The 24,530-nt window shown below is 39.4% G+C and overlaps 1 protein-coding gene across 1 annotated transcript in view; it reads right to left on the reverse strand.

The window, feature by feature from the left end:
• Window positions 1–24,530, reverse strand: part of BEAN1 (brain expressed associated with NEDD4 1) — a gene marked incomplete at both ends in the record, with an annotated part of 59,365 nt that overhangs the window by 10,640 nt on the left and 24,195 nt on the right. The window contains 2 exons of the mRNA XM_082320849.1: window positions 3,982–4,123; window positions 6,705–6,914. Of these exons, the coding sequence (XP_082176975.1) occupies window positions 3,982–4,123; window positions 6,705–6,914 (352 nt within the window). The remainder of the gene's footprint in view (window positions 1–3,981; window positions 4,124–6,704; window positions 6,915–24,530) is intronic.

Genomic DNA, 24,530 nt, shown 5'->3' on the forward strand with positions numbered 1-24,530 from the left:
CAATGCAATGTATTCATACAATGCTTCTCAACCAATGCTTTTCTGAACAGAAAGTTACAATGGACCATATAATGTATTAATAGTAAGTTTAAATGTCTCTCCACGTAGCTTTGCTTTCGGCCATCTGCTAAGCTCTGCTTTTCCTGAAGTCTTCTACAAGTTGTGTTGCTAAGATGTAAAAGTTAGTAAGATTTTAATGATTTGCCAAAGCTACTTTTTCTAAAATATTTAACTATAGTAGCAGTGAGAAAACAGCAAAACCATTAACAATAATCTTTACTTTTAACCTGTCATGCAGATCTGCAATTAATGGGATGAGCAGTGTTTCCTTGTGTATGCAGAGTCAGATCTTGGGCCCCTCAGGGACACAGTCCAGTCAGCCCAAAGGGGAATCTTGAGGGGGCAGTGGCTGGACACCTTTATGTCTCTCTGATGCTAGTATTGATGTCCCAGAATAGTTTCCTAGAACAAGGTAGGACACAAGACAGTTAACTTGTGCCAGGCTTATTACATAAGTAGCTGGAGAATTTACAGGAAAGCACAGATCATCTAGTGCTATCCTGTATCACTGGTGTCTCCTTCCAAACAGAGAGCTCCACAGAGGTGGAAATTCCTTCTTTGGGCCTGTTTCAAACTGGAAATGGAAGCAACCTTTGGTTTAATCTTAGGAGACCTGTCTGCTAAAGAAATATGTTCTCAGAGCTTGTTCACAGGAGTCTGAGCTTGTTCTCAGAAATCTGGCCAACTGCCCACTCAAGCTGTTGCTTGGGTGTCAGCTGGCTGGCTTTTATTAGTAAAGACTCGTGGGTGTGGGTCCAAAAACCAGTCTAAATTTTTAAATGGATTTATATGAAGTTGTACAAATTTAGATGCCAGGCTCAATAATTTTTCACATGTGAGCTTTCTGCTAAAATATTTACACCATCTCTAAAAGTCCATTTATTATATAGTATGACTTTGTAATCGAATCATAGAATAGTTTGGGTTGGAAGGGACCTTTAAAGGTCATCTAGTTCAAGCCCCCTGCAATGGGCAGGGACATCTTCGACTCGATCAGGTTGCTCAAAGCCCCGTCCAACCTGACCGTGAATGTTTCCAGGGATGGGGCATCTACCACCTCTCTGGGCAACCTGTTCCAGTGTTTCACCACCTTCATCATAAAAAATGTCTTCCTCTTATCTAGTCTGAATCTACCCTCTTTTAGTTTAATGCCATTACCCCTTGGTCCAATTACTACAGGCCCTGCTAGAAAGTCTGTCCCCATCTTTCTTATAAGCCCCCTTTAAGTACTGAAAGGCTGCGATAAGGTCTTCCCGGAGCCTTCTCTTCCTCAGGTTGAACAACCCCAACTCTCTTGGCCTTTCCTCATAGGAGAGGTGTTCCAGCCCTCTGATCATTTTTGGGCCCTCCTCTGGACCCGCTCCAACAGGTCCATGTCTTTCCTGTGCTGAGGGCTCCAGAGCTGGACACAGTGCTCCAGGTGGGGTCTCAGCAGAGCAGAGTAGAGGGGCAGAATCACCTCCCTCGACCTGCTGGCCACGCTTCTTTTGATGCAGCCCAGGATATGGTTGGCTTTCTGGGCTGAAAGCGCACGTTGTTGGCTCACGTCCAGCTTTTCATCCACCAGTACCCCCAAGTCCTTCTCCGCAGGGCTGCTCTCCATCCCTTCATCCCCCAGCCTGTATTGATACCGGGGATTGCCCCGACCCAGGTGCAGGACCCTGCACTTGGCCTTGTTGAACCTCACAGGATTCACACAGGCCCACTTCTTAGGCTTGTCCAGGTCCCTCTGGATGGCATCCCATCCCTCAGGCATGTCAGCCGCACCACTCAGCTTGGTGTCATCTGCAAACTTGCTGAGGGTGCACTTGATCCCACTCTCTGTGTCATTGATGAAGATATTAAACAGTACTTGTCCCAATACAGACCCCTGAGGGACACCACTTGTCACTGATGTCCATCTGGACATTGAGACGTTGACCACTGCCTTCTGGATGCGACCATCCAACCAATTCCTCATCCACCAAACAGTCTACCCATCAAATCCATATCTCTCCAGTTTAGTGAGAAGGATGTTGTGGGGGACTGTGGCAAAGGCCTTACAGAAGTCCAGACAGACGACATCTGTAGCTCTTCCCTTGTCCACTGATGTAGTCACTCCATTATAGAAGGCCACTAGGTAGGTCAGGCACTCTTTGCCCTTGGTGAAGTCGTGCTGGCTGTCTCTAATCACGTCCCTGTCCTCCATGTGCCTTAGCATAGCTTCTAGGAGGATCTGTTCCATGATCTTCCCAGGCACAGAGGTGAGGCTGACAGGTCAGTAGTTCCCGGGATCCTCCTTTCTACCCTTTTTAAAAATGGGTGCAATGTTTCCCTTTTTCCGGTCACCAGGGACTTCACCTGACTGCCATGACTTTTCAAATATCATGGAGAGTGGCCTGGCAACTACATCAGCCACTTCCCACAGGACTCTGTGATGCATCTCGTCAGGTCCCATAGACTTATGTATGTTCAGGTTCCTCAGGTGGTCTCAAACCTGATCTTCTTGCACAGTGGGAGGGACTTTGCTCCCCCAGTCCCTGTCTTGCGGTCCAGCCACTTGAGAGGTGTGGGAAGAGGGGTTGTCAGTGAAGACTGAGGCAAAGAAGTTGTTGAGTACCTCAGCCTTCTCCTCGTCCGTTGTTACCAGTTTGCCAGTCTTGCTTATCAAGGCGGGGTACGCTTTCTTTGACCTTCCTTTTCTGGCTGACATACCTGTAGAAGCCCCCCTTCTTATTCTTTGCATCCTTTGCCAAGTTCAGCTCCAGCTGCGCCTTGGCGTTCTGACCCCATCCCTACATGTAAAACATGCATAAAATAGAAAAAGCAAAGGTCTATATGTTGTACGTTCATACTACTGACTTGCTGTGTATTTTATATGTATACAAGCAGTCAGAAAAGGGCTGGTCTTACGAGTATATTGGTTTAACTCGAAACAGAGTCTGCTTAAAAGGAAGGAAAGAGAGAAAAAAGGGGGGGAGCATGGCTGTTCAACTGTTATCAGCTGTTGGTAAGATACAGCACCACAGAAAGCCTGAAGTGATGTTCAGTTTAAAACAATATCTGTTGGTTCAGTGGAGGGAGTAACTGAATTCCTTCATTTATTAACCTCGAGGTGCATGAGGCGCGCAGAGGAGATACTGATGGCCTAAAGTGCGACTCTTGTTACTCGTGATGGCTGTTCTTGTACCCTGCAAATGCAGGCACACAAATGTGGAAGGAGCTGCTATATAATTTCTGGAATAACTGTCTTTGGAAAGAGCCTCTTCTGGCGGTGTTGCCTCCCCAGGCAATTAGAACTGCCTGATATTTGAAGGACGGTCTTCTCCAAAGACGCTACTACAATCCAGGCAACTATGGCTCTCTAGAGCAGGTTTGGGTTAAACAGCTAAAATGGTAGTTGTCCTCCTTCACAGATTACTGATATAAGATGAACAATCCCAAACAATTTTCTCCCTATCCTAAATTAGGAGGTTAAGAACAACTACTAGGTATGTCAGAATGGTATGTTTTCTTCAGTTCTGCTTTCTGATAGAATGCCATGGTTAAGAAAGCTGAGAAGTGAGACTTGCTGAAAAATATGGAAAGGTTTAAAGGTTTCCTGCACTTCCCCCCCTTTGACTTGTAAAATAATTTTTTTCAAAGAAAGATATTCAGAAGTAATTTAACTTGTGTGTTTCATTAGTATGCCATCAATATGATAAATTTTAATGTGAATATTAGTAAATGAGAATTGGCTGTACACATGCCTTTATTTAGTAAAGATATATTCTGCTAAGGAAAACTTGAACTTATACTCAAACTAAATAAACTCTGTCTGTACTTAGAGTTTGTGTGACCTGCATTTTTGTAGTGGGTATAAGTCTAGCAGTTTTATTTTCTTCTTTAACAGGCTTTGCAAGTGCAGGACTATAACACTTGGAATCTTAGGAAAGTGCTTACCGTGGAGGTGAATCAGGATACATGACGTTGACCTGAGAAAGTGTATCCAGATAGGAACCAAAATCAAAAGTTGGGGGAAACTCCTCCATACAGGTGGATCTCAGCTCTCCAAAAGAGCCACCATAAGAGAAGCCATCTGGAGCTGGAAAACAAGCAATTAATACGTGCTGCTCTCTTCCTCCATGGTAGATTCTCTGAGACAGTATCACTGTTTATAACACTACCATAAATCAGAAAATAAAACCTATCTGAGGCAGAGGAATTACTGGTATTCTGGAACAATCAGGTTTCACAGGGCATTTCTATTCCTTTAAGAGCAAGTTAGCGTCATCTATAGACGAACTGTGGTGTTTCAGGCTATGGCACAGGGACTATACCATTAGCGCTGCCCTACAAGATGCAAGTGTCTAAAGCTTTTCTTGTGCCTCAAAGGTTGAAAAAGAGTGGCAGTTCTGCTGCATGCAGCTTCAAACATTAGCAAGATTGCTGAAGTTCCCAGGAGTTGCATATGTTGAAAACTTATCAATTCTGTGAAGGTTTTAAAAGGAGGCTTAGGTGTTTGATTGTAGGTACGTGTCTTGAGAAAATGCTGTTCTCAATAAAACACTCTTAAAAAGGGGAAAAACTGGAAAATAGTAGAAAAAAATCATCTTGCTGCCTGCTCCAGGGCTTTCTTAATGCTTTCACAAAAGAGTTTCGTAGCTCCAGAAATAGCAAGAAGGTAGTGCTATTTTCTGTCTTTGAGCATAGTTAGTTAATGCTCAACATTCCGGGGTAAATTTCCATAAGAATGTCCCAAATTGTGGAAATGCAGCAATTTCCCACCCCCTAGCCCCTGCAATTGTCTTCCAAATAAAGTGATTCCTCCTTTTCACTTGATGCATTAAAATAGTACCTGGAGAGAAGGGCCAGCTTCTAAAGTGACATCAAAGTAGTGTCTCTCTCAGTAGAGGGTAAAAGGCAGGACTCACTTGAACTGCCTGTTCCTCCTGGCAGTTTTCACTTCTGCCAATTTATCCCCCAGGAATTTACCAGGACTAATCCAGTCTATCATGCACTGTGCTTTCCTTTTGCTTGATAAGTGAAGGAAGCCAACTTCACAGTGACTCCTGCTGCTCCCATGCTGGCCAGTGGAAGCATGCTGAGATAGTAGGATGGCGTGTGCTAATGTAAAATTTTCACTTGGGTAGACTGGCACAATTTAGTTTAAGATTATTCTTTTTAATTTCTCTGAAAATACCACCATGCTTTTCTTTTTCCATTTCTCTCGCATTGTTATTTCTAACAAGCAGTTTGAAAATTGTCCTTTATGTGTTCGCCTGGCTTCAGGGTTTTTGAAGGAACTGAAATTAACATAGTAGTGCAGTTAAATGTAGTGATTGAATCCTAATGGTCAGTACTTTGTCATGCCAAAATATTCATGGGTAAAACAGTAACTCCAATTTGGGTTTAACCATTTAATCCCAAATTTACCTGCTGAAAAGTAGGAAAAATAGATGTTACAATAATAATAGACATTAGTTTTTTGAATTTGTTTTTCCTTTTCCCCCTCTGTACATTACCATGGGAGTTTGCATTTCACTTGGAGTCTAAAATTTGCTCCCAAAACATAGCCGTTATTCACTTATCTGGATAAATGTTTCTGGGAAAGCCCAACATAATTATTCCTGGCTCTAGGTGGACAAACTGATGCTAGGAAATGTGTTTCTTTTAGACGTGAAAATTCCTGGTCCAAATAATTAAATAAACTCCAATTGACTTCAGTGGATACTTGATTTACCTCAGTGAAATCAGGATTTGAGCCAATGCATTTTTATGTGGCTCACTATTATCTTATCTATATAAAGAAGAAAACCTCAACAATATGCAAAGAACTGTACCCTCATAACAAACTGCAGACATAGGAGCTTAACCACAGATGACAAAAATTGTTGATGCTCCACTCAATCCATTTATAATTTGAAGTTTTACTAGCTGAAAACTTACAAAGTAACTTTTTGTAGCTGTTTTTTCCTTAAATATATAAATAATCAGATTCTGTCATTTCCTTGACAAAGTGGCTTTTAACTTCTGGTCAGCAAACCCAAAATTGGCCAAAAATATAATTCTACAATTAACTCCATATTCTCAAATCCTTTTAAAGTACGGGGGATTTTTGTTGGCGGTAGGGGGATAGGAGCTGGCACTTTTTTGGTAGCAAACCAGTCTCTTTAATGATTATGACAGTTGTAATGACATTTTGATGCCCTGTTGTTCTATTTACATCCAGTTATTAACTTTTGTGGTCAGAAAAGAAGTAATTGCCAGTCATTGTTGTAGGTTGGTGCACACTGCAGAAGCGAAAAAATTCCTGACATTCCAACAAATAGAAATTACAATATATGCTATACCAAGGCTATAATGGGATATGAAAATAAAACTACCAGGAGTCTAGCGACGGAGAAGAAATCTTATACTGTATCAAGGGAAAATAAGCTCTTTAAGAAATGCTGTCGGCACTGGCCTTGTTTATATTAACCATTAACTATGGAGCTTGTACTATTTGAATTCAGTGCCAGCATAAAGATGCTATTAAACTACAAAGCTGCCTGTGGCCTACTCATCCTATTTTTAAATTATTTTATTTTTTGTATCCCTTGCACAGCAGCCAGATGCTTTTTGTTGCCCATAGCACCAGATATTAATAAAGGTAAGTATTATCTTGCTATAACTAGCTATCTTACCATAAACAGCATCTCTCCTCAGATGCGGATGTCTTAACCGTCCATCCTTTCGCAGACTGCCAACAATGATTGTAACACAGGATAGAAATAGCACAAGTCCGATCACTACTCCAGCCACCAGAAGGGGTGAAACAAGTAAACTGGTATCACTTCCGTTTTCACCGTAGCTGGGGAATTCACTGGTTGGGCTGCTCTGGTTCAAGTGAACTTCTGTACACCAGAGAGAGAAAGAACGTGTCAGTTGTGAAAAGAGAGATTTACAAAGTGTGGTTATGCAGATGCCAAAACTAAGGGTGTTCAAAGCCCTAAGAGACAGCCTGTGACAGATCTATCGCACAAATTCATGCTCTTATGGACAACCCATTTATTAGACTGATTTCTGGAGCTGTTAGTAACTGACTCTGGGGGAGTCACTAGGCCATCGTTTCCCTGCTATTGGGGAATATCCTGCTGGAGTCAATGATGCATGTTGCATAATGGTAATTTTGATTGCTTATTCCTGGAAAGATCCTTTGTATCGTGAATTGATTGATGCTGATAGAACTTCAGTGCACAAGGACGAATGTGAAAACTCAAAAATTTGGGCTCCAAGCAGAACAGAGGAATTGTGTTTTGTCACTAGGTGTGAAAAGACTCCAAGGTTTTGCAGAGAAAGTTTTGGGCAAGAGCAAAACAGAGGAGCATGCTTTTGTAGTGTAGGGTGTGCTTTAGTTTGTGGGATGAGTCAGCATCCCAAGAAACTGATTTGGAGCAGAGGGGGGAAGAGACTCATTCAGAGGGGGATTCTTAGCGAGGCACTGGATTTTCATCAAAGACGTGGCTTTTTAGTAGGCAGAAGCTTGGGCATATATGGCAGTCTTGTTGGCTTTAATATCTAATAAATTGTTGAAATAGAAAACCATCACAATGAGCACTTAAAATTTACTCATTAAAAACCTGAAAGTAAATAAACTTTATTTATTGCCATTTGGGTTTCCCCCATATGTTTAAACAGTAACTCAAGGATGGTGCCAAACCTGTGCTTTAGTCCAGGCCTTCCTGGTGTTCAAACTGGCTACGTGAGTTGTGGAGAGGTTAGGTTTGTTGCAGTCATTCTCATTTCATCCTCCCTAGTTTGGCCTGATACTGTGTAAGGAAGGAGATGTGTGGGCAGGCAGACTTCAACTTACAACAGCGTGGAAGTATTGTGGTGCAGTAGAAGTGATGTGCTGTGATGCGCAGAAGCACATCACCCTGTGCTTCACCAGGTGATGGCAGACTGAGCTGAGCTCTATCTGGCTTGTGTGCCTTTATTCCAGGCAAGCAGTTCAACAGCAACATTACTACTCTTACTTCCATCCCATTTTGATTTTTCAGTCGCAATGCACTCATATTGTATGTGGCAAAACTATAACTGCTTTTGTCGGTGTTAAAAAAAACCCCAACTCTCTAGATGTATTATTTAAACTCAATAATAAATCTGCTTAAGGGAGAGAAATGGAAAATGCAAGAATATCCCAAACTATGAAAAGTCAGAATAGCTCCAGTAGTCTATTTCCAAGTCAAATATCCTTTTGAGACAAGCTAAAGAGAGAGTATCAAAAGTTAAACAACAAGTTTCCTCTACAGAATCAACTGGTGACATATGATTATACGTGAATTAATTGCCCATAGATGTATTTATGGGGGATCATACTGCTAATGGAGGGGAGGTAAATGTTAGAAATGATGGGATAAAGGATTCAGGATTTCAGCAGATAGAATTCCTGCTTAAGTAAAAGGCTCTGTATGTTTATTTGTGGACAAAAGTTTGGGCATGCAGTAAAGGTAACCAAATTTGGGCCTAGGCCTTGAAAACAAGTTGCAATAAGCACCCATTTTCCCATCCTTAATCCACAGCTTATTAAAAAACAAAGAAACAATCTCCCAGTAGCTGCTCAGGATCAGACTATGTACCAAGTAAACCAGAATTTTATTGATGCAAGAAATTATTGGAGATGCATATATACCAAGACTGGCTTTTAAATACGGCATGGATATATTTTTATATCTGGCTATATGCCAGTTGAACAGATAAATAATTTGTTTCCTACAGAAACTAAGACTAACAAAATTTTGCTCTTTTAAATGTTCTGCGAAGTGAGTATGTGCTTTTGGAAGTGGAAGTGCTTTTTACACAGAGAGATGTTAGCAGATAGTTTTCAGCAATGTTTTCCCCACTCTTTTCCTTTGGGATATACCACTTAGTGTCTTACAGTCACAATAAGCTTAAAAAGAAGATGATGGCTTCAAGCCAATGTATATTATCATTGGCTAATGCTTGACATTGAGAGAACTGACTAGAAATATAAAAAAACCTGGGGAATTAGCATGTAGTAGGGTTTTTGTTCGTTTTTTAGCAGCACTTGACTGTTGGCTGAGAATCTTTATGAGCAATTAAGATAGACGGCCAAGAAATGTGCTGAGCTTTTACAACGCATTTTATGCCAAAAGAGAAAACTGAATTTTCTGAAAAGTAAACTGATTCTGTAGCATTAAATCAAAAAGGTATGGAAAACTGTCCTACTTAATACTCCAAGCGCAAAGACTTTTCAGGTATGGGATATATGTTTGAGGGGTACATTCTGCTGATCTTAAGACCATTGCACTAGAAAGAAACTTCCTTGGAGTTTATAAAATTCTAATGGTGTTTCTCATTTGTACAGTTTTTAAAACTATCTCTATTGGTAATGTGTCCACCACGTGTGTACTCCCACTGGCCTTCCATAGCCTTGTTTATTCAGATTTTTGCAAATTCTGTCTTTGAAAGATTCAAATACTACAGCACTGCCAGTTAGTTTGAATCACAACTGCTGCAAATTGACACCTGAACTGAAAGCATTGGCCGATAATTTATTGGTAATTTTTGCTGACATGCAAAGATAAAAGGGAAGAATCAACTTTGTTGCCATCATGATGAGAACATGAGCCTGGGGTGTGAGGTTGCTCCACACACTATCAGGCTTGGGGGCTTCAAATTGAGGTCAAGTAGTGCTGAAACTAGAGTCAGTGATAAACTTCCCATCAAGTTCAGTGGGAAAGAAAAGAGGCCACAGTGAGTGCTTTTGGATCTTCTGAAACTTGGACAACTTCTAAATGATCCTCTTAACAGGAAGGGACTGTCTAAAGAAAAGAAGAGTAGACCAGATTTTTTTTTTTAATTTTATTTTTATTTTTGTTGTGTATTGTTTAGCTATGGAAGCCAGCTGGTATCTTAACACACTATTTTGGAGATTCCTGTGATGCCACCCAGTGTGAGCACTAATATTTGGTCCTACTTTGCTTTATAGGAATTTAACAGGTTAGCAGTGACTTCAAATAGAAAGTACTCTCTCTTATACTCTCCACTTGTACTTGAGGTGTTATTTTTTATTTCAAGACAGCCCATTTATCTAGCACTTTCCCAGGGCTTCCTTAGCTGTTCCAAATCTTGTCTATTTTATCTCTTGTTTCTCACCATCATGAATCTTTCTCTTTTTTTATGCTCTTAATCTAATTGAACCCAGTCTCTGGTAAAGACAAGATATATTGCAATATATGAATAACACCCCTTAGCCTAGCTCCTAAAAGAATACGCGGTTGATAAACTTCTCTTATGATATTATTTTCAGTTTGACACTGTGAGTCTAGTCCTCCAGACTTTACAGACTGACTGACTACTATGGGAATTGCTCAAGTGAGTAACAACTACAGAATGAGATGCTGTGTTGGTATAAATTCTTTGGATTTGAATTTTTTTGGGGCAAAAGATGTTTACATTACTTTTGGCAAAGGAACATCCTATAAATTTTTCTCCTCTTATCCAAATACATCTTCTTTTGATAAACCATACATTTCTGTGTATAAAAATGCTATGTTTTTTCATTCAGAATAGAAGTATCTGGAAATTTATGAAAAGCCCATAAATACAACAGCAATAGCAAACTGCTTTCTTTTTGAGCTAAGTTGTATTTTTTCCATGAAGCTGCAAATTGTAAACAATACATGCATAAATATGAATACTTTATATCTAATCCTCTAAATATGAATTATATTGGCTGCACAAACCATTGCTTTTATCCAGTGATGGGAGTTGCGTAACTAACCAGACACGGCACAAATGGAACATGCTGGCTGTTGCAGCTGTGAATACAATGCAAGGGGCACATATGGCTGAGCGAACATTTAATTTAGAATGAGAGTACTAGTGGAAAATTGCCTATGCTATCCATTCGGTGTTAAACAATAAATTATCCATCTGCAAAATCCCTTAAATATCACATTCTATTATTTTACCCAGTGCTCCTGCATCTCAACAGACCAACTTGTAAAGTAACTCCACGTAACTGAAGGTGTAGTACAGCTCGACTTTTTTGGCATATGTTGTGCTATTTCTCCTTCTCATTAACCTATCTTTGGAGGGACACTTCTTATTCCTTTCTAACTTGGCAGTAAGGAATGCTGAAGTTTCAGTTGGATCAGATCCCGTCAGAGTGAAATATTTTGGTGTGCAGATGTGTCACGGGAGCTTGGTTCATCCAAGATATAGCCCTTTATTAGGAGTGGCTTCTCTCTTCTTCACTGGCTTTTACCTGCTTGCATCCCAGATGAGACAGAAGGGAAGCACTACATATAAATGAAAATCACTTCTCTCCATACTGAAATAGTTTTGTGTGTGGTTTTTTTTTTTTTTTTTTTTTTTTCTTTCTCCCCTAAGGTACAGCAGCTCTAGTGAAGCTGCACTGGTGTCTGTAATTGATAGGGTTTTCTTTGTTCCCTTTAAAAATCAGAGATGATTCTAAGGCTGGATCTTACTAAGATAACCAAATCTCTTCCCTTGGTTTAAAATCTATCATTTTAATAAAGATGATAATTCATGTTATCATTGGTGGAGAGGATGAGATATGGAGTGGTTTCCCAGACTGAAACGTGCATAAACAGCTCATGAAGAAATGCTGCTGTGTTGTACTGGAAGGTTTTGTGTGCAGAATCATACACCTCTACAATCCCTGCCAGCCTCAGTTAAGCCTTGCCTAAGGACAGAATGGGCTTAGTGATTACTTGCTGAACTAGAGCTGAACCACACTGACAGAACAGTGTTGTATTACCTGTACGCCCTGGGTTAGTACAAGTTGTTTGGGGTTGGTGATCTAGCACCTCCTGCTACCTTTAAATAGGCTATATTAACAAAGTGTACAGGACTGGAAATGAGTAGGAAGAAGCTCAGTATAGGATAGTACATAGTATGCTTTGATTTTTAAATAATCACAACAAAGTGTCTCAAACACCGAAGCAATTTAAAGCATGTTTCTGTGATATCCTTATTTTTTTAATTCCTGGTTGGGACAGTGTTGGAATATGCAGTCTCTTTATCAAGGGGAGGAGACTGACAGATGGCAAGAAGGAGTTGAGATGTCCCAGGGAGGCACACAAATAAGCTAAATTAGCGGAACTGATGAAGATTTTGTTGATCCTGCCTTTATGAACGGTTCCTGGTCAAAGATGATTTAGTCTGGCCAAGAGTGACCAATTGGATTCTGCACTTGCTGCTGTACTGTGAAATAAGCCTCTTGGCTGCAGCTGCTATCAGACTGCTATCACACTGTTTATTTCTGTAGCTCCCAGGCAGGAGTTCACAAAATGAGTAAGGTAGGTACATTACAAAAACAAGCTGGAAAAGGTTTTGGATCACAGGCGATGGCTTTGTACAGAGCATCACTGTAGCAAGGGAGAGAGGGATATTATTCAAGTCCTTGAATGCAAAGGCCTCATAGGAGCTAAATCTTTTTTTTAAAAAAAAAAAAAAAAAAAGGAAAAAAGTCTCTGTTGGATTCAAAGCTGTTCCATCTGGATCCTGAGGAATGTTGGAACCTCCCACTTATGCTAGATAAATGCCAGGATGTCATCTGCTTATGGGACTTACCTTGGTTATCCCAAGTATACATCAGGAATGGCTTCAAATTGAAATCTGGCCTGTATTTCATTTACATTTATACTTTGTTCAACTCTCTTATTTTTGTGCAAACAACCTGCCAGTTTTAAATGGAATGGCAATTTAACAAGTTTTGATTTTATTTTTTTTTAACCTTTCCAATCCCTAGGTGTAGTGAAAGTATTAAAAAAATGTCAGTAATTCTATAAAAGGAAAAGCTTATAAGAACAGCTCAGCTCTGTCAGACATGATACTGAAATCGGCACATTTTCCATGGAACACTTTGTATGGATCTATGCTTTCTTCTGACTCCCTGGTTAACAGTCTCACTTAATGATAAAACTGGAACTGAATGCTCCCTCCCCATTATAAGAAAGAGGAAAATACTGTGCTTTTTACTAATTCTGACCAGTTTGGATTGGGAAGAAACTAGGTATGTTCTCCTCAAATAGCTTCTTGCAATCTACTTTTTGTCTTCTCGCAAGACTACCTTCTGTGCCTCTGGTGAAAGATTAATCTTGGCACACCTATTGTTGAGTGCTCCATCACATAAGAGCTACAGCAGCTGTAACAGCAACTTATTAAGGTAGGAATACTAGGAGCCCAGAAAGACTTAAAAACTGAGTAAGTACAGTGTAGCTGTTGTTAAAGTATGGAAGATAGAAAATTGGTCACTGAAGAAAGGGTTTTGTAGGTCTGGCTATGGCAATGGCTTGTGTCAAGTGTAACGAATTAGGTGGCACTGCCTTAATATTTGAATGCGCTGAATGTTTGGGTTCTTGACCTCTAAAGCAGCTATACAGTAGTGCAGATTGTCATGCTACAATGCAAACTCACATCTATGTGTTTTTAATACCAAAAGAATAAAACCACTCAGCTCACCAGTTACACTCATTTAGCTATGGGAACACTGTGCATCAGGTTATTCCTATATTCTAGAGAGATACAGGAAGCAGATAAGAACTGCTGCCTTAGTATGGTAAATGTTTAAGTAGTGTTTAAGAGGAACTGGTGATGATGATAAGAACAGGCAAGGCTACCGGTCCTTTTGCATTTATCTTATTATCTTGTAGCAAAGTTGAGCAAATGAATGGAACACAAGAATAATCTGGGAAATGTCCTCTCTATAAATCAGTTTTACACGAGCCATAAAATAGCGTGGGGAAACGAATTTTCAGTTCAGGATGCCCAGGAGCATATTTAATTCTCTCGCACTGCTTGCCTCTGCTACCTACAGCCTAGGGGCCAGTCACGTGCTGTCCTCCTGTTCCGTAGGCTTTTCTGATTTGCATACATAACATTAAACTGCCTCTTAAGCTACAACTGTTATTCAATAATAACTGTATAGGGATTGCTTCAAACTTTTACCTTAATGTGGCTTGTAAAGGGCATCGTATGGTGTACATATTCATAGATTAAAGATTGGTTGATCTAGTTTAGCTCATGGATATTGCAGCTCAAACTTTCATCCACTTACTGCTTATGAGAGCCCATTAACTTGTGCTTGATGGTAACTTATCTTCTGGAATGGTACGTAAGAGTTACTTGGCAAAGTCGACGAATAAATACATTTTTGCTGTCAGTTGCTGCAGCTGTGACATTTAAACAGCTCCCCAAAACAGATAATATTAATTATTATTTTTAAATATGAGGTAAAAAACTTTCTGTACAAACGGTTAACTAGTCTTGCCTGATTATTGCTACTGTGGGAGATACTTCAGCATAATCCAAACCATTCCATTCATACGGAATGCCATTAACCAGGCAGGACCCATAAATTTAGACTGTTTCTCTGCAGCTCACATTGCTTCTTTGATCTTTCTCACTGTATATATATGTTCTAATCATAATTAAAACTTTTCACTAATTAATAGTAAAAAATCAAAACCTTATTCAGAACATGAGACTATGTGGTAGGGACATTTCAGTTTTATCTATCTGATGCACTCAGCTTAAAGTGAATTTGGAGCATACTTACAGGTACAAAAGCAGCCCATGACCTTGAGAAGCTCATCCAAGGCAGAAAGGGTGGCCTTTCCTCTGAGATATCTAACTCTGCCTTTTTATCATGTCTGCTGGCTATCAGATAATGACTTTTCTCTTCGTGCATTGACATCCTTATTATAGAGCCAGAATGAATAAGATTGGATCACCAGCAGCCTGCAAATTGAGAATGTCAGAAGCAAAGAGAATGTGGCTGCATAAGGGCTCAGAAAATAAATCTTTTCAGATGCTGTGGCTTTAGGGTATTATGTTGATGTCACAGCAGCATGTATAGGTGCTGTTTCAAATTAACAGGAAAAATCTTCCAATTTTCAGATCCATGGTCTATTTTATCAACATGATAAATACCACTGCAGTGAAACAAATCACTCTGGAAGTATAACAGCCCACTTTCTGATGGACAATACATTTCTTCCCCTATTTTCTCATATACAAACAACTTTGAACTAATACAATTTTATAAGCAGGACCCGAACCTATTACTTTTTTCAGAAACTCTATATTGGGGCTTGGAAATAAGTATGATGAGAATCCTATTTTACCCATTAAAGTAAAGTTACTTTCATAAACTCAGATCCAACTTCGGTTGGTATTTTTTTTTTATTGTGAGAAACTCTGGTATTTTGGCACCTAAGCTTCTCATATAGAATTTGGCAAAAATGTAGCAATATAATAATTTTTCTTTTTATTCTGAGAGGGAAAGGTTTGAAAAATTGTAATTGGCAAATAATTCTATATTTTACCTCAGCAGTCTGTCTGCTTGAACTGTGATCTAGATGTCTCATGTCTGCTCTTTAGGAGGTTGAGCTCTGTCTGAACTATATCTAATGTGAGCTAAAGAGGTAGCTATAGGGCAGATGACAGCTCATGGAAGATGTAGCCTGGACTACTAATCTATATTGGGGGAAAAAAAAGCCAAAAAGCCAAAACTTGCCACAGAGAAGTTCCATTCTTTACAAACTTTACTTTCCTACCTCCACAGAGAAAATGAGCTAACAGAAACAACCGGCGAGCAGCTGACTTGTGTTCTATTGCCCACTATATGCATTTATGAAATCTGTAAATCAGCTGTCCACTTCTGCTTATTATTAAATTGTCTCAAATTGATGAGACACTTTAAATTATGAAGTTTTGTATTTTCCTTTTGTTGCATTGAACTATTCAATTGGTTCTATTAACCAGCATCTTCAGCAATCATTAACCTGCTCACATGATTTGAAACTCTGGAAAAGAGCTAACAAAGATGGTATCTGCAACCAAGTTCTGAGGTTGAACTACTAACTGAGCTTCAGGAGTCATATCCACCTTATATATACCTCAAACACTCCTTCTAGAGTGCTTGTGGCTATGTGCTGCTTCTTATTTAGGACTTTTCCAATTGAAATAATCCTATTTCTTTTTCTGTCCTCATCTCCAGTCTTCAACAGTAGTAATCTACTAAAAAAAAAAATGTAGAGGAATGATTGATGTTCACCACTTAGAAAATAATGACAACAACTGAAATACTCAGCTAGCTAGTTATATAAGGAACTGGGTGCTAAGGTAGAAACCCGTTAACAAATGCTGGAATCCAAAGATCTTTCTTTAAGAGGTGATATCATATGTGATATAGCTCGGTCTTTCTTTCAAGGTGACTTGAATTTTTTTAAATAATTAAAATGGTTTTGCAGTGTTATTATGCACTTCTGTATGAGTTACTGTGTTGATGTCACAGAGTATACAAAGCCTACAATATGACTTACATTATCATTTGTATCTGTAAAAGCTACAGCATAAATCAAGGAGTTTTCTCATACCATTAAGAAGTGATTTCATTCCCTCAGATCTTGTCTGAATAGGACTACGACTTCTGCTTAGACAGCCTGCAGGAACGTCAATAATAGCAAACCAGATATTGATTCTTGGGACGATTTCAATCACCTAGTCCCTTTGTTGCTAAAGGAGCCACCAAAATTCAAGGACACTGAAAGATCTATAGAAATTAAATTACTCAAACTTTACTGCTCAAAAAACTGGGGGGAAAAATCCCTTTCTTTAAAATCCCTATTGCTTACTATAGAAGACCTGTTTGGTTAGAGGACTGGTAAATCCCAGTATGGGACTTGCCATACAGCCAACCACCATTCCATATATATGCTGTGCAGTGCCTAGGGGCTGCTTGGTACACATCATGTATTCTGCCCTCTCCCATATTTATCTTTGGCCTGCAGAGCTGAGTCAGACTTAAAGAGGAGAGAAGATTCACACCACTGAAGGGCTGGAAAAAGTAACTTCACCCCAGCTGACAGGCAGCGGTGTTTCTCCTGGAATAGCGTAACATTCTGCTGCCTTGCATATATAGCTTATTTCATAGGTTCCACATAGTTCCTTCGTACAAATAATATCATGTTGGTTGCTCTTTCATTTGAGACGGCAGAGGAGGGGCTTTAAAAGCAAACAAACAAACAAATTCCCACCCAAACAAGCGTAGCCTTTAGGAAAGTGCATTTATTCACCTTTCTATATAAACTGCAGTGTGTACATGTGTGTATTTTAAATATAAAATGTAGCTTCCACTTGAAGGCTAGTTTCAGCATAGGGTAAACGTTGATATTCCGAGGAGAAGTCGGAATATGCTTCAATATGAGGGTAACGTAAAAAGTTCACGAGAAGACTTTATCACTGTCTCAAAGAGAATGCTAAACTTAGATAAATTGTATGCACCTGCTCTTATGTGGACTAGTATTTGCATGAGATAGCTGGATACACTGCTACTTCAATTCGCGTGTGAATGTATGAACATCTTTCTTATGTACGAACAATCAGAGTAAAAGACATTCAAAGATTAAAAGCAAGTTGAAATTTTATATTCTTTGCATTAGTAGGCAATGAATTTTTTTGTGAAGAAAATGACAGCATGAAAATAGGTCCTATTTTATATGACAGTAGAAATACAATGTGTGAGCTGGAGGAAAGTGAATGCTCTCCTGAAAAAGGCTTATTCAGGAAAGTGATGTAGCACTGAAAGTAATAAAAGGGGAAAATGGTGCTCTAGGGTTACTAAAGAAAAATCAAATCCTAGCAAAATGCAATGGGATATGTGTCATCTGTGCTGGATGCTATCTTCATAATGACCCTGCAATTAAAGACTTTGGGAAAACCCCTTCCAACAGCAGCAGAGTCACAGAGCTTTGCACAGCAGTAAAAACTTGGTCCTTTTGTGTGAAAAGGTGCTATGGCTCTTGGAGGGGACCAAGTAACAACAACCATGATCGAAACCCAGGGCTGGAATTCACATTTTACCCCAGCGATCTCCGCAGGTCACCTGTCCAAAGTCTGGTGAGACAGGGCTTGAAATCTGAGGCCTCCCCCGAAGATTACCAATCTGTGTGAGCGTTAGCTGAATGAGTGAACCAAGTGAATGCTAAGACAATATGGAAGCCTTGAACTTCAATTGCTTAAAGCAAGAGCAATGCAATGACTGCTTAATTTGCTGAAATTGAACAAAAATAAGCTTAGAAAAGGTGGCTGTTTTCTCTTTAAAGCTCTTGTGCTTCATTGTAAGCATGAACTCCTGATGGTTATTGTAACTGGAAAGTGAAAGATGTAAAAAGCTGAGATGACCTTCATATTAATTATTAAAAAGCTAACAGTGAGTTTTTGATCTGCTGTAGAGACAAGATGTAAACTCAGAATTACCTTATTGCCTCAAAGCAATTTTGAAATATTACATTACCTTGGAGTAGCAGGTGAACAGCTATTTCTCAGAATTTATAAAACCATGGATTCCACAGCATATCCTAAATATAATTGTACTGGCAAAATGCCCAGGTAGAATGGCAATGGAAAGTGGATACTTTTTTGATTGTTTTAATTTATTTATTTTTTTAATCCGAAGTGCCCACTGTCCTGAACCTTGAGGAAAAACATTAAATGGGAAAGGTTTGAAATCTCGGCAGGTATCAAATAGTTCCTTTAACTACTCATTCTTGTCTTGTGCATCATGAGGTATCTTTTGAGGGGTCTTAATCAAGAGTGCTGGGGGTGTCTTCAAACTGTACTACAGTGATGTGTTGTTCATGACCTGGAGAAGGGAGAGGTCCTGCCTTCCATTGTAAATTGTAAGGGAATGTGGTTTGAAGTTATATGTAGGTTTTTTTTGGTTTGGTCATTTGTGTGGGTTGTTTTTTTTGTTTGTGTGTGTTTTTGGTTTGTGGTTTTTGTTGGGTTTGTGGTTGGTTTTTTTTGTTTTGTTTTGTAGCTACTGGAGATAAAGGGACGGATTACAATTCTTTACCAAGGCAGGCATGAATGCTATGTAAAACGTTTGAACCCCTGCCTTCTTCTAGATATCTTCTGCATTGGTATTAATTGGAGAAATGTGCTAGAAATGTTAACAAGGATAACCACTATGTTTTATGGAGCTACACCTACGGCTTTATAATGTTCAGTCTGTGCATGTTGTCCTACTACAATTTGTTTTAAAGGCTGTACTGAATATCATATAGTGCAGGGACTTCCACTTTAGATCCTCTGATCTCCCTTGTGCTAACAGCATACGATATAAGAAATATCATGCTGTCTGGATTATTAAAATAATTGATGTATTCATATTTACTGTGTCACTTGTTAATACCATCCTGTTAAGTCCTTCTGGGGATGAGATCACAGATTTTTCTAACTAGCAGCTGCTGCATAGTTTCCTAAAATACCAGATTTTAGGGTTGGGCCAAGGAAGACAGAGTTGATGATAAAAACAGATGGCCTCATTGCTAACAATATACCTGAGCTTGCAAGCACTGAATGCTTGTGAAGGTGTGGGTAACTGTTGATTGAGGAAGTGCTAAGACTGTTCAGCGAGCTTTTTGGTGCTGAAAAGAAAGTCACTGCTCCTGTTCATCTCCTGTGTTACTTGGAGATAAACCCTGTCTGTGAAGAAGGATTAGAGATGGCCTAATAATGTGTATGTTTATTCCTCATGTTGCCCTTTATCAGTGTTTGATTAGCCAAAAACTCTGCAAAGAGAAACATATACATATCAACCTTAGAAAATTACTGTGACTGAGATAAAAAGTAATGAACAATGTATAATGCATTAATTTACAATATTTGTCAAGATGATTACTGACTGTATGAATTATGGTCCTATTTCCTCTGATTAATTTAGCACAAGATTTCATGTTTTACTCTCTCACTGACTATGAGGTAGATAGCACTGATGAAGCATGGGTACCCTGTAATTTCTTCTGCACTACTACTACTCTATCCAAACAAGTCTTCATCACCACCAGTTCCTGAATCATTATAGGAGGAATCAATACAGTGTCCAGTCAAATTATCTTGTGCACTGGCTCAGTTATCTGCTCATCTCTCAATTATTCCCAAACATGAAATTACAAAGAAGCAGACATTTCACCGAGGTAGGATTCCAAATGAGCAGGATGTCAGTAAGATGTGCTGTGGGAATGCTGTCTTTTTCAAAACTGCATTCATACCAGTTTTACATGTGCAGGTTTAATGTACATGCATAATGATCGTGGTATGAGATCAGATGAATTATTCGTCCATGCAAGCATCTATAAGTTTATCCACGCATGCATAACTATAATCGTTATTTGCAAGCTTATTGAATTAGATTTGAAACATATATTTTTTTTGTTATGGTTGTATTTTTTCAATGAAGTTTTTATTTTTCTCCACTGGAATTTTGGCAAATTGTTTTTGATCTTAGTAATTTTTTTTGTAAACTATAAAAGCAATTTTAAGCAGAGAAATCTAACTTGAAGGTTTTGCCTCATCTTGAAGTAACAACTTTTAATTCTAATTAGTATGTTCCTGTAAAGACAGTATACTTAATCTTCATTATTGGTATTGAATTACAAGAATAAATGTGGGAGAAGGGTGCTTGAACCTTGGAATAACATGTAGTTGATCTGTCACATTTGCTTAGATGTGACTTCTTTAGGGTAGCAATACCTTCCTGAGTGGAGGAGATGGTAAGGAAACTCTCATCTGTGAGAATGGGATCTTTTTTTTCAAAGACCATTTGTAACAGTTGTTCCATTAAGCTTCGTCCAAATAAAAGTACATTCAACTTATTTGTCCTAGTAGTTAACACTGAAGAAGCAATGAAAACAGTAACACCTCTTCCTTCTGCTCCAGCACCTTGTCTCTGCTCCTTGCACAGAACAGCTTGTTTAGGGTGGACAGGAAAAATATGCAGCAAGTTCAGTCACTAGCCTGTTCAGTTAGGTCAAAGACTGGGTTAAAAGGATTAGTTGCCTTATCACAAAAAGCAGTCGTGGCTGCAGTGTGCCATTTGGGGCTCAGAAGCCTGGGGAGAGAGGAACGGGTTGCAGCCATGGGTCCCGTCAGTGTGTACGTAACATTTGTATGGAACCGCTTTCTATGGTAGGGATGTGGTGACATTTGTGATGGATGTCTTTGAATCAATGGAATATTTCACTAGTCTTATTTACTCTATAAGCATTGTCCTTTGGATTCTAACTCAAGATAATTTAATATGAATGCATCAAACCCATAAAACCCATGTCTGCCTCCTACAAATATGTATATACATATATTATCACAAATAATTGCTGTGCTATGATCCCAAATCAAGATTAATATGAAATCAGTTTGCCTAATGTCAGCCTTAATCTTAGCTTTCACTTAATCATCCTTTAATAAAGAGCTCTTCTCATTCTTGTGGGCAATTTCTACTGATAAAATTAGGCTTTTTTTCACTACAACTTAGCAGACTGAAGCAAGGTTTTCCTGTTTCCATAAGGTGGTAGGAGGGATGCTGACTTTAAGACATGTTTTATTTCCATTTGGTGAATGTCAGTTTGCCTGTCCTTCATAACTGCAGAGGAGACAGAGGAGGCAGGCTTCTCACCCATCTCTTCCCTTCTGACTTGGATGAAACAACTGCTAAAGGGAGCAGACCGAGAGCAGAACTATCCCCGTGTAACTCTAATGCTGCAGGTGCCCCATTTTTCTAAGTAACATGTGACAGGGCATTGTGGTTCTCTATAGAACAGGTCACATGGCTTTTGGTGGGTTACAGAATGAAAATCTGTGGTCTTATTTTGCATTGTGTTAGCTCCCTGTTACGATGAAACAGTGTCCTACACAGTGGGGAGGACATGGTGCTTGCTGGACTTCGTAGTGCAATGGATAGCTACGTGACTGGAAATCTACCGCCTATATATCCAACATAGTTTTTTCTGTCCTGGTAGAAAAGATGATGTGTCAGGAGCTTGGTATCCAAAGTCTAAATGCTTGCTCCCTTTCCAAAGGGAAGGCATGGTATTAGTGCTAAAGAGGAGCATGTTACCCAACACCAAATCATTAGGATGTTAGCATCTCTCGTGAGACAGTCAATTTCTCAAGCACCAAAAAATAAACTAAATGTGCACAATTTTAGCACATCGAGACTATGACCCCCTTTTTTGGCTTGTTCAGTCATGAAATCCCATGCTGACCTCTATTAGTACAAGCATGCTCCAATTTTGTCAGAAGAACACTTTGTGTGCCTGCTGAAAGGACCGGCAATGTTCAAATTGCATTGCAGCCTTCTGAGGACAGATGGTTGCACTGAGGCTGTGAATTGACACACCAATGCATTTGAGTAGAGTGGCGCTTTAACTGAATGTGATTTGTAAGCTATTGCCCTTTTGGTTGTTGACTTAGCTCTGCTCTTCCTTGAATTGACTTGTGATTTAAATTAAACCCAACTGACACTTTCTGCGGCACATGATCTATGTCTTACGCTCTGTGTTAAGTCACGTTCTAATTCTGCATATTTTTCCTGCACTTTCTATGACCTGTCGAAGAGGCATGAATTACCAGCACACTGTTTCCTTGAGCTGAGCAATTACTTCTAATGAATATTACATGGGTTATGTGAAGATAGAAAATAGGAAAAAAGAGACTTGCTATGGAAACATGGTTTGTGGGTGGTGGTTTGTTTTTTTTTTTTCTTGATGTTTTCATCTCTTCTGCAGTGGGGATTACTGTGCTATTCTTTACGGTGAAAGCATGGCATTTATGTCTGTTAGGATTTTTCATATTTTGCTTTATATTCCTTAAAAAGTGGGAAATGTAAGTAACATTCCTGTACTATCTTTGTATATTTTGTTTTTATCCTGATGATATTTAATTTCTCCAGACAACAAAAACTAAGATGTTGCATTATACCTGCCTCGTTCATGCATTTTTATCATCGGGTAACCTTCCTGTTCTTTTTGTTAACTCATGTTCCATGGAGTATTTCCAGAATGGGGTTTCTGTAGTACTTTGCAAAGCCTGTGCTGACTACTATCTCCAGCTTAGTACTCAGGGCAAGAAAACGTTTGGAGCCCAGTAAAAGCTTGTGGACTGACCTCACTGTATCTTATTGAAGCGACGAATCTGTCTTGTATTTTTATTGACTGACCTCTTTGTTTCTGTACCAGTTATGTACTTCTACATGTTTCTGCTGTACTATATCGTATACTATATCCTAGTTTTGAGAATCAGGATTCCTGCAGCAAAGTATGTGTGAAGAAGAGCTAGCTGACAAGCACAGGGATACACACTTCATTCTCTTGGTATTAAACTAGTTTCATGAAAGAGAACTGCATCTCTGCACTGCTGACACTGAGCCAACAGTTTCAGTCTGCAAGGAGGAGAGAGAACAATGATATTTGTAATCCCCTGCTAAATGCAAATAAGTTCTGTGTCTCTTTCTTCTGGAGATTGCTTCCCTGAGTCAGTGGAGTTCATTTGCATTTTGGTGACATCTACAAGAATTTTGCCAACACAGCTTATTACTGCAAACATTGTGTCAGTTCTGACATTTCTCTTTCCTGGGAGAATCCCCAGAATGGCTGTTTTTGTTCTTAGTAGCAGACTTGCGGCTTCACTAGCGGAGGCACGCAGAAAGCAATGCCAGCCTTAACCATTCCTGTCCCTCATCTGGTAGAGCACCATTCCCTGAGTTAAGCCACCACAACTTTTTATGGCCATGGTGTGAAGCACGCTGTGTGAATAAAAACCTTCCCCACAACAATTTTATTCTGGAAGCAGAATTGGCACCCTGACCTTGCTCCTAGAGCAGACACAGGATTGGTCCCCAGACCTTGTTTCTAGAGCAGATGCACAAACAACTATGCCAACACAGCTCAGGAGAGCCACGCGCGGTAGCGGGGCTCAGCTACGAACACCAAGCAGATCCAACTCCCAAACAGGTAAGTAATTCAACTTCAAATGAATCCAGCGCACCCGGGGCCAGACAACTGAATCCATGCAACACAAAAGCTATCCCTGTAATTGCACTAAAGGTTGTTATAAAAGGATGCTTAATTCCCAGCAAAGAATCTTTTTTCCCATGTAACTGTTATGGCAAGTGCAGTGTTACAAAGATGGTGAAGGACTTATTAGCGCTTTAGGCCAGAAGCATCATCTAAGTTAGACACTGAACTCTTTAGTCTTCCTTTCACATACCACTGTTTTGTACATTTCTCTGGCTCTCCCACGGAGAAGGACTGAGGGGATTACTTCTACTTCTCTCCTCAGAGAAGGATGTCAGCAGGGTTTCATTCATTTATAAACATCATTTACTAGTTCTGTGAATTACTGTTGTTTATGAGAGTCTCCAATGATGCTTAGTAAGATAGATCAGAAGAGTATTTTTTGTCTACCATTATGTATTTTTTTTCTATCCTGCTTATGTGTGTATATATATACACACACACACACATATATATGTATATATGTGTGTATATATATATACACACACATATATATATATATATATATATATATATATTAAAAATACGCATTTATTTGCCACTTTTCTCTCTGGAACAAAGCCTGGCAGCTACGAACGCTTCTCTTGCAATGCAATGATATGAACAAGCCTCTTCTGT

Source organism: Platalea leucorodia, assembly GCF_965183815.1.
Source record: "Platalea leucorodia genome assembly, chromosome: 8".
Classification (NCBI taxonomy): domain Eukaryota; kingdom Metazoa; phylum Chordata; class Aves; order Pelecaniformes; family Threskiornithidae; genus Platalea; species Platalea leucorodia.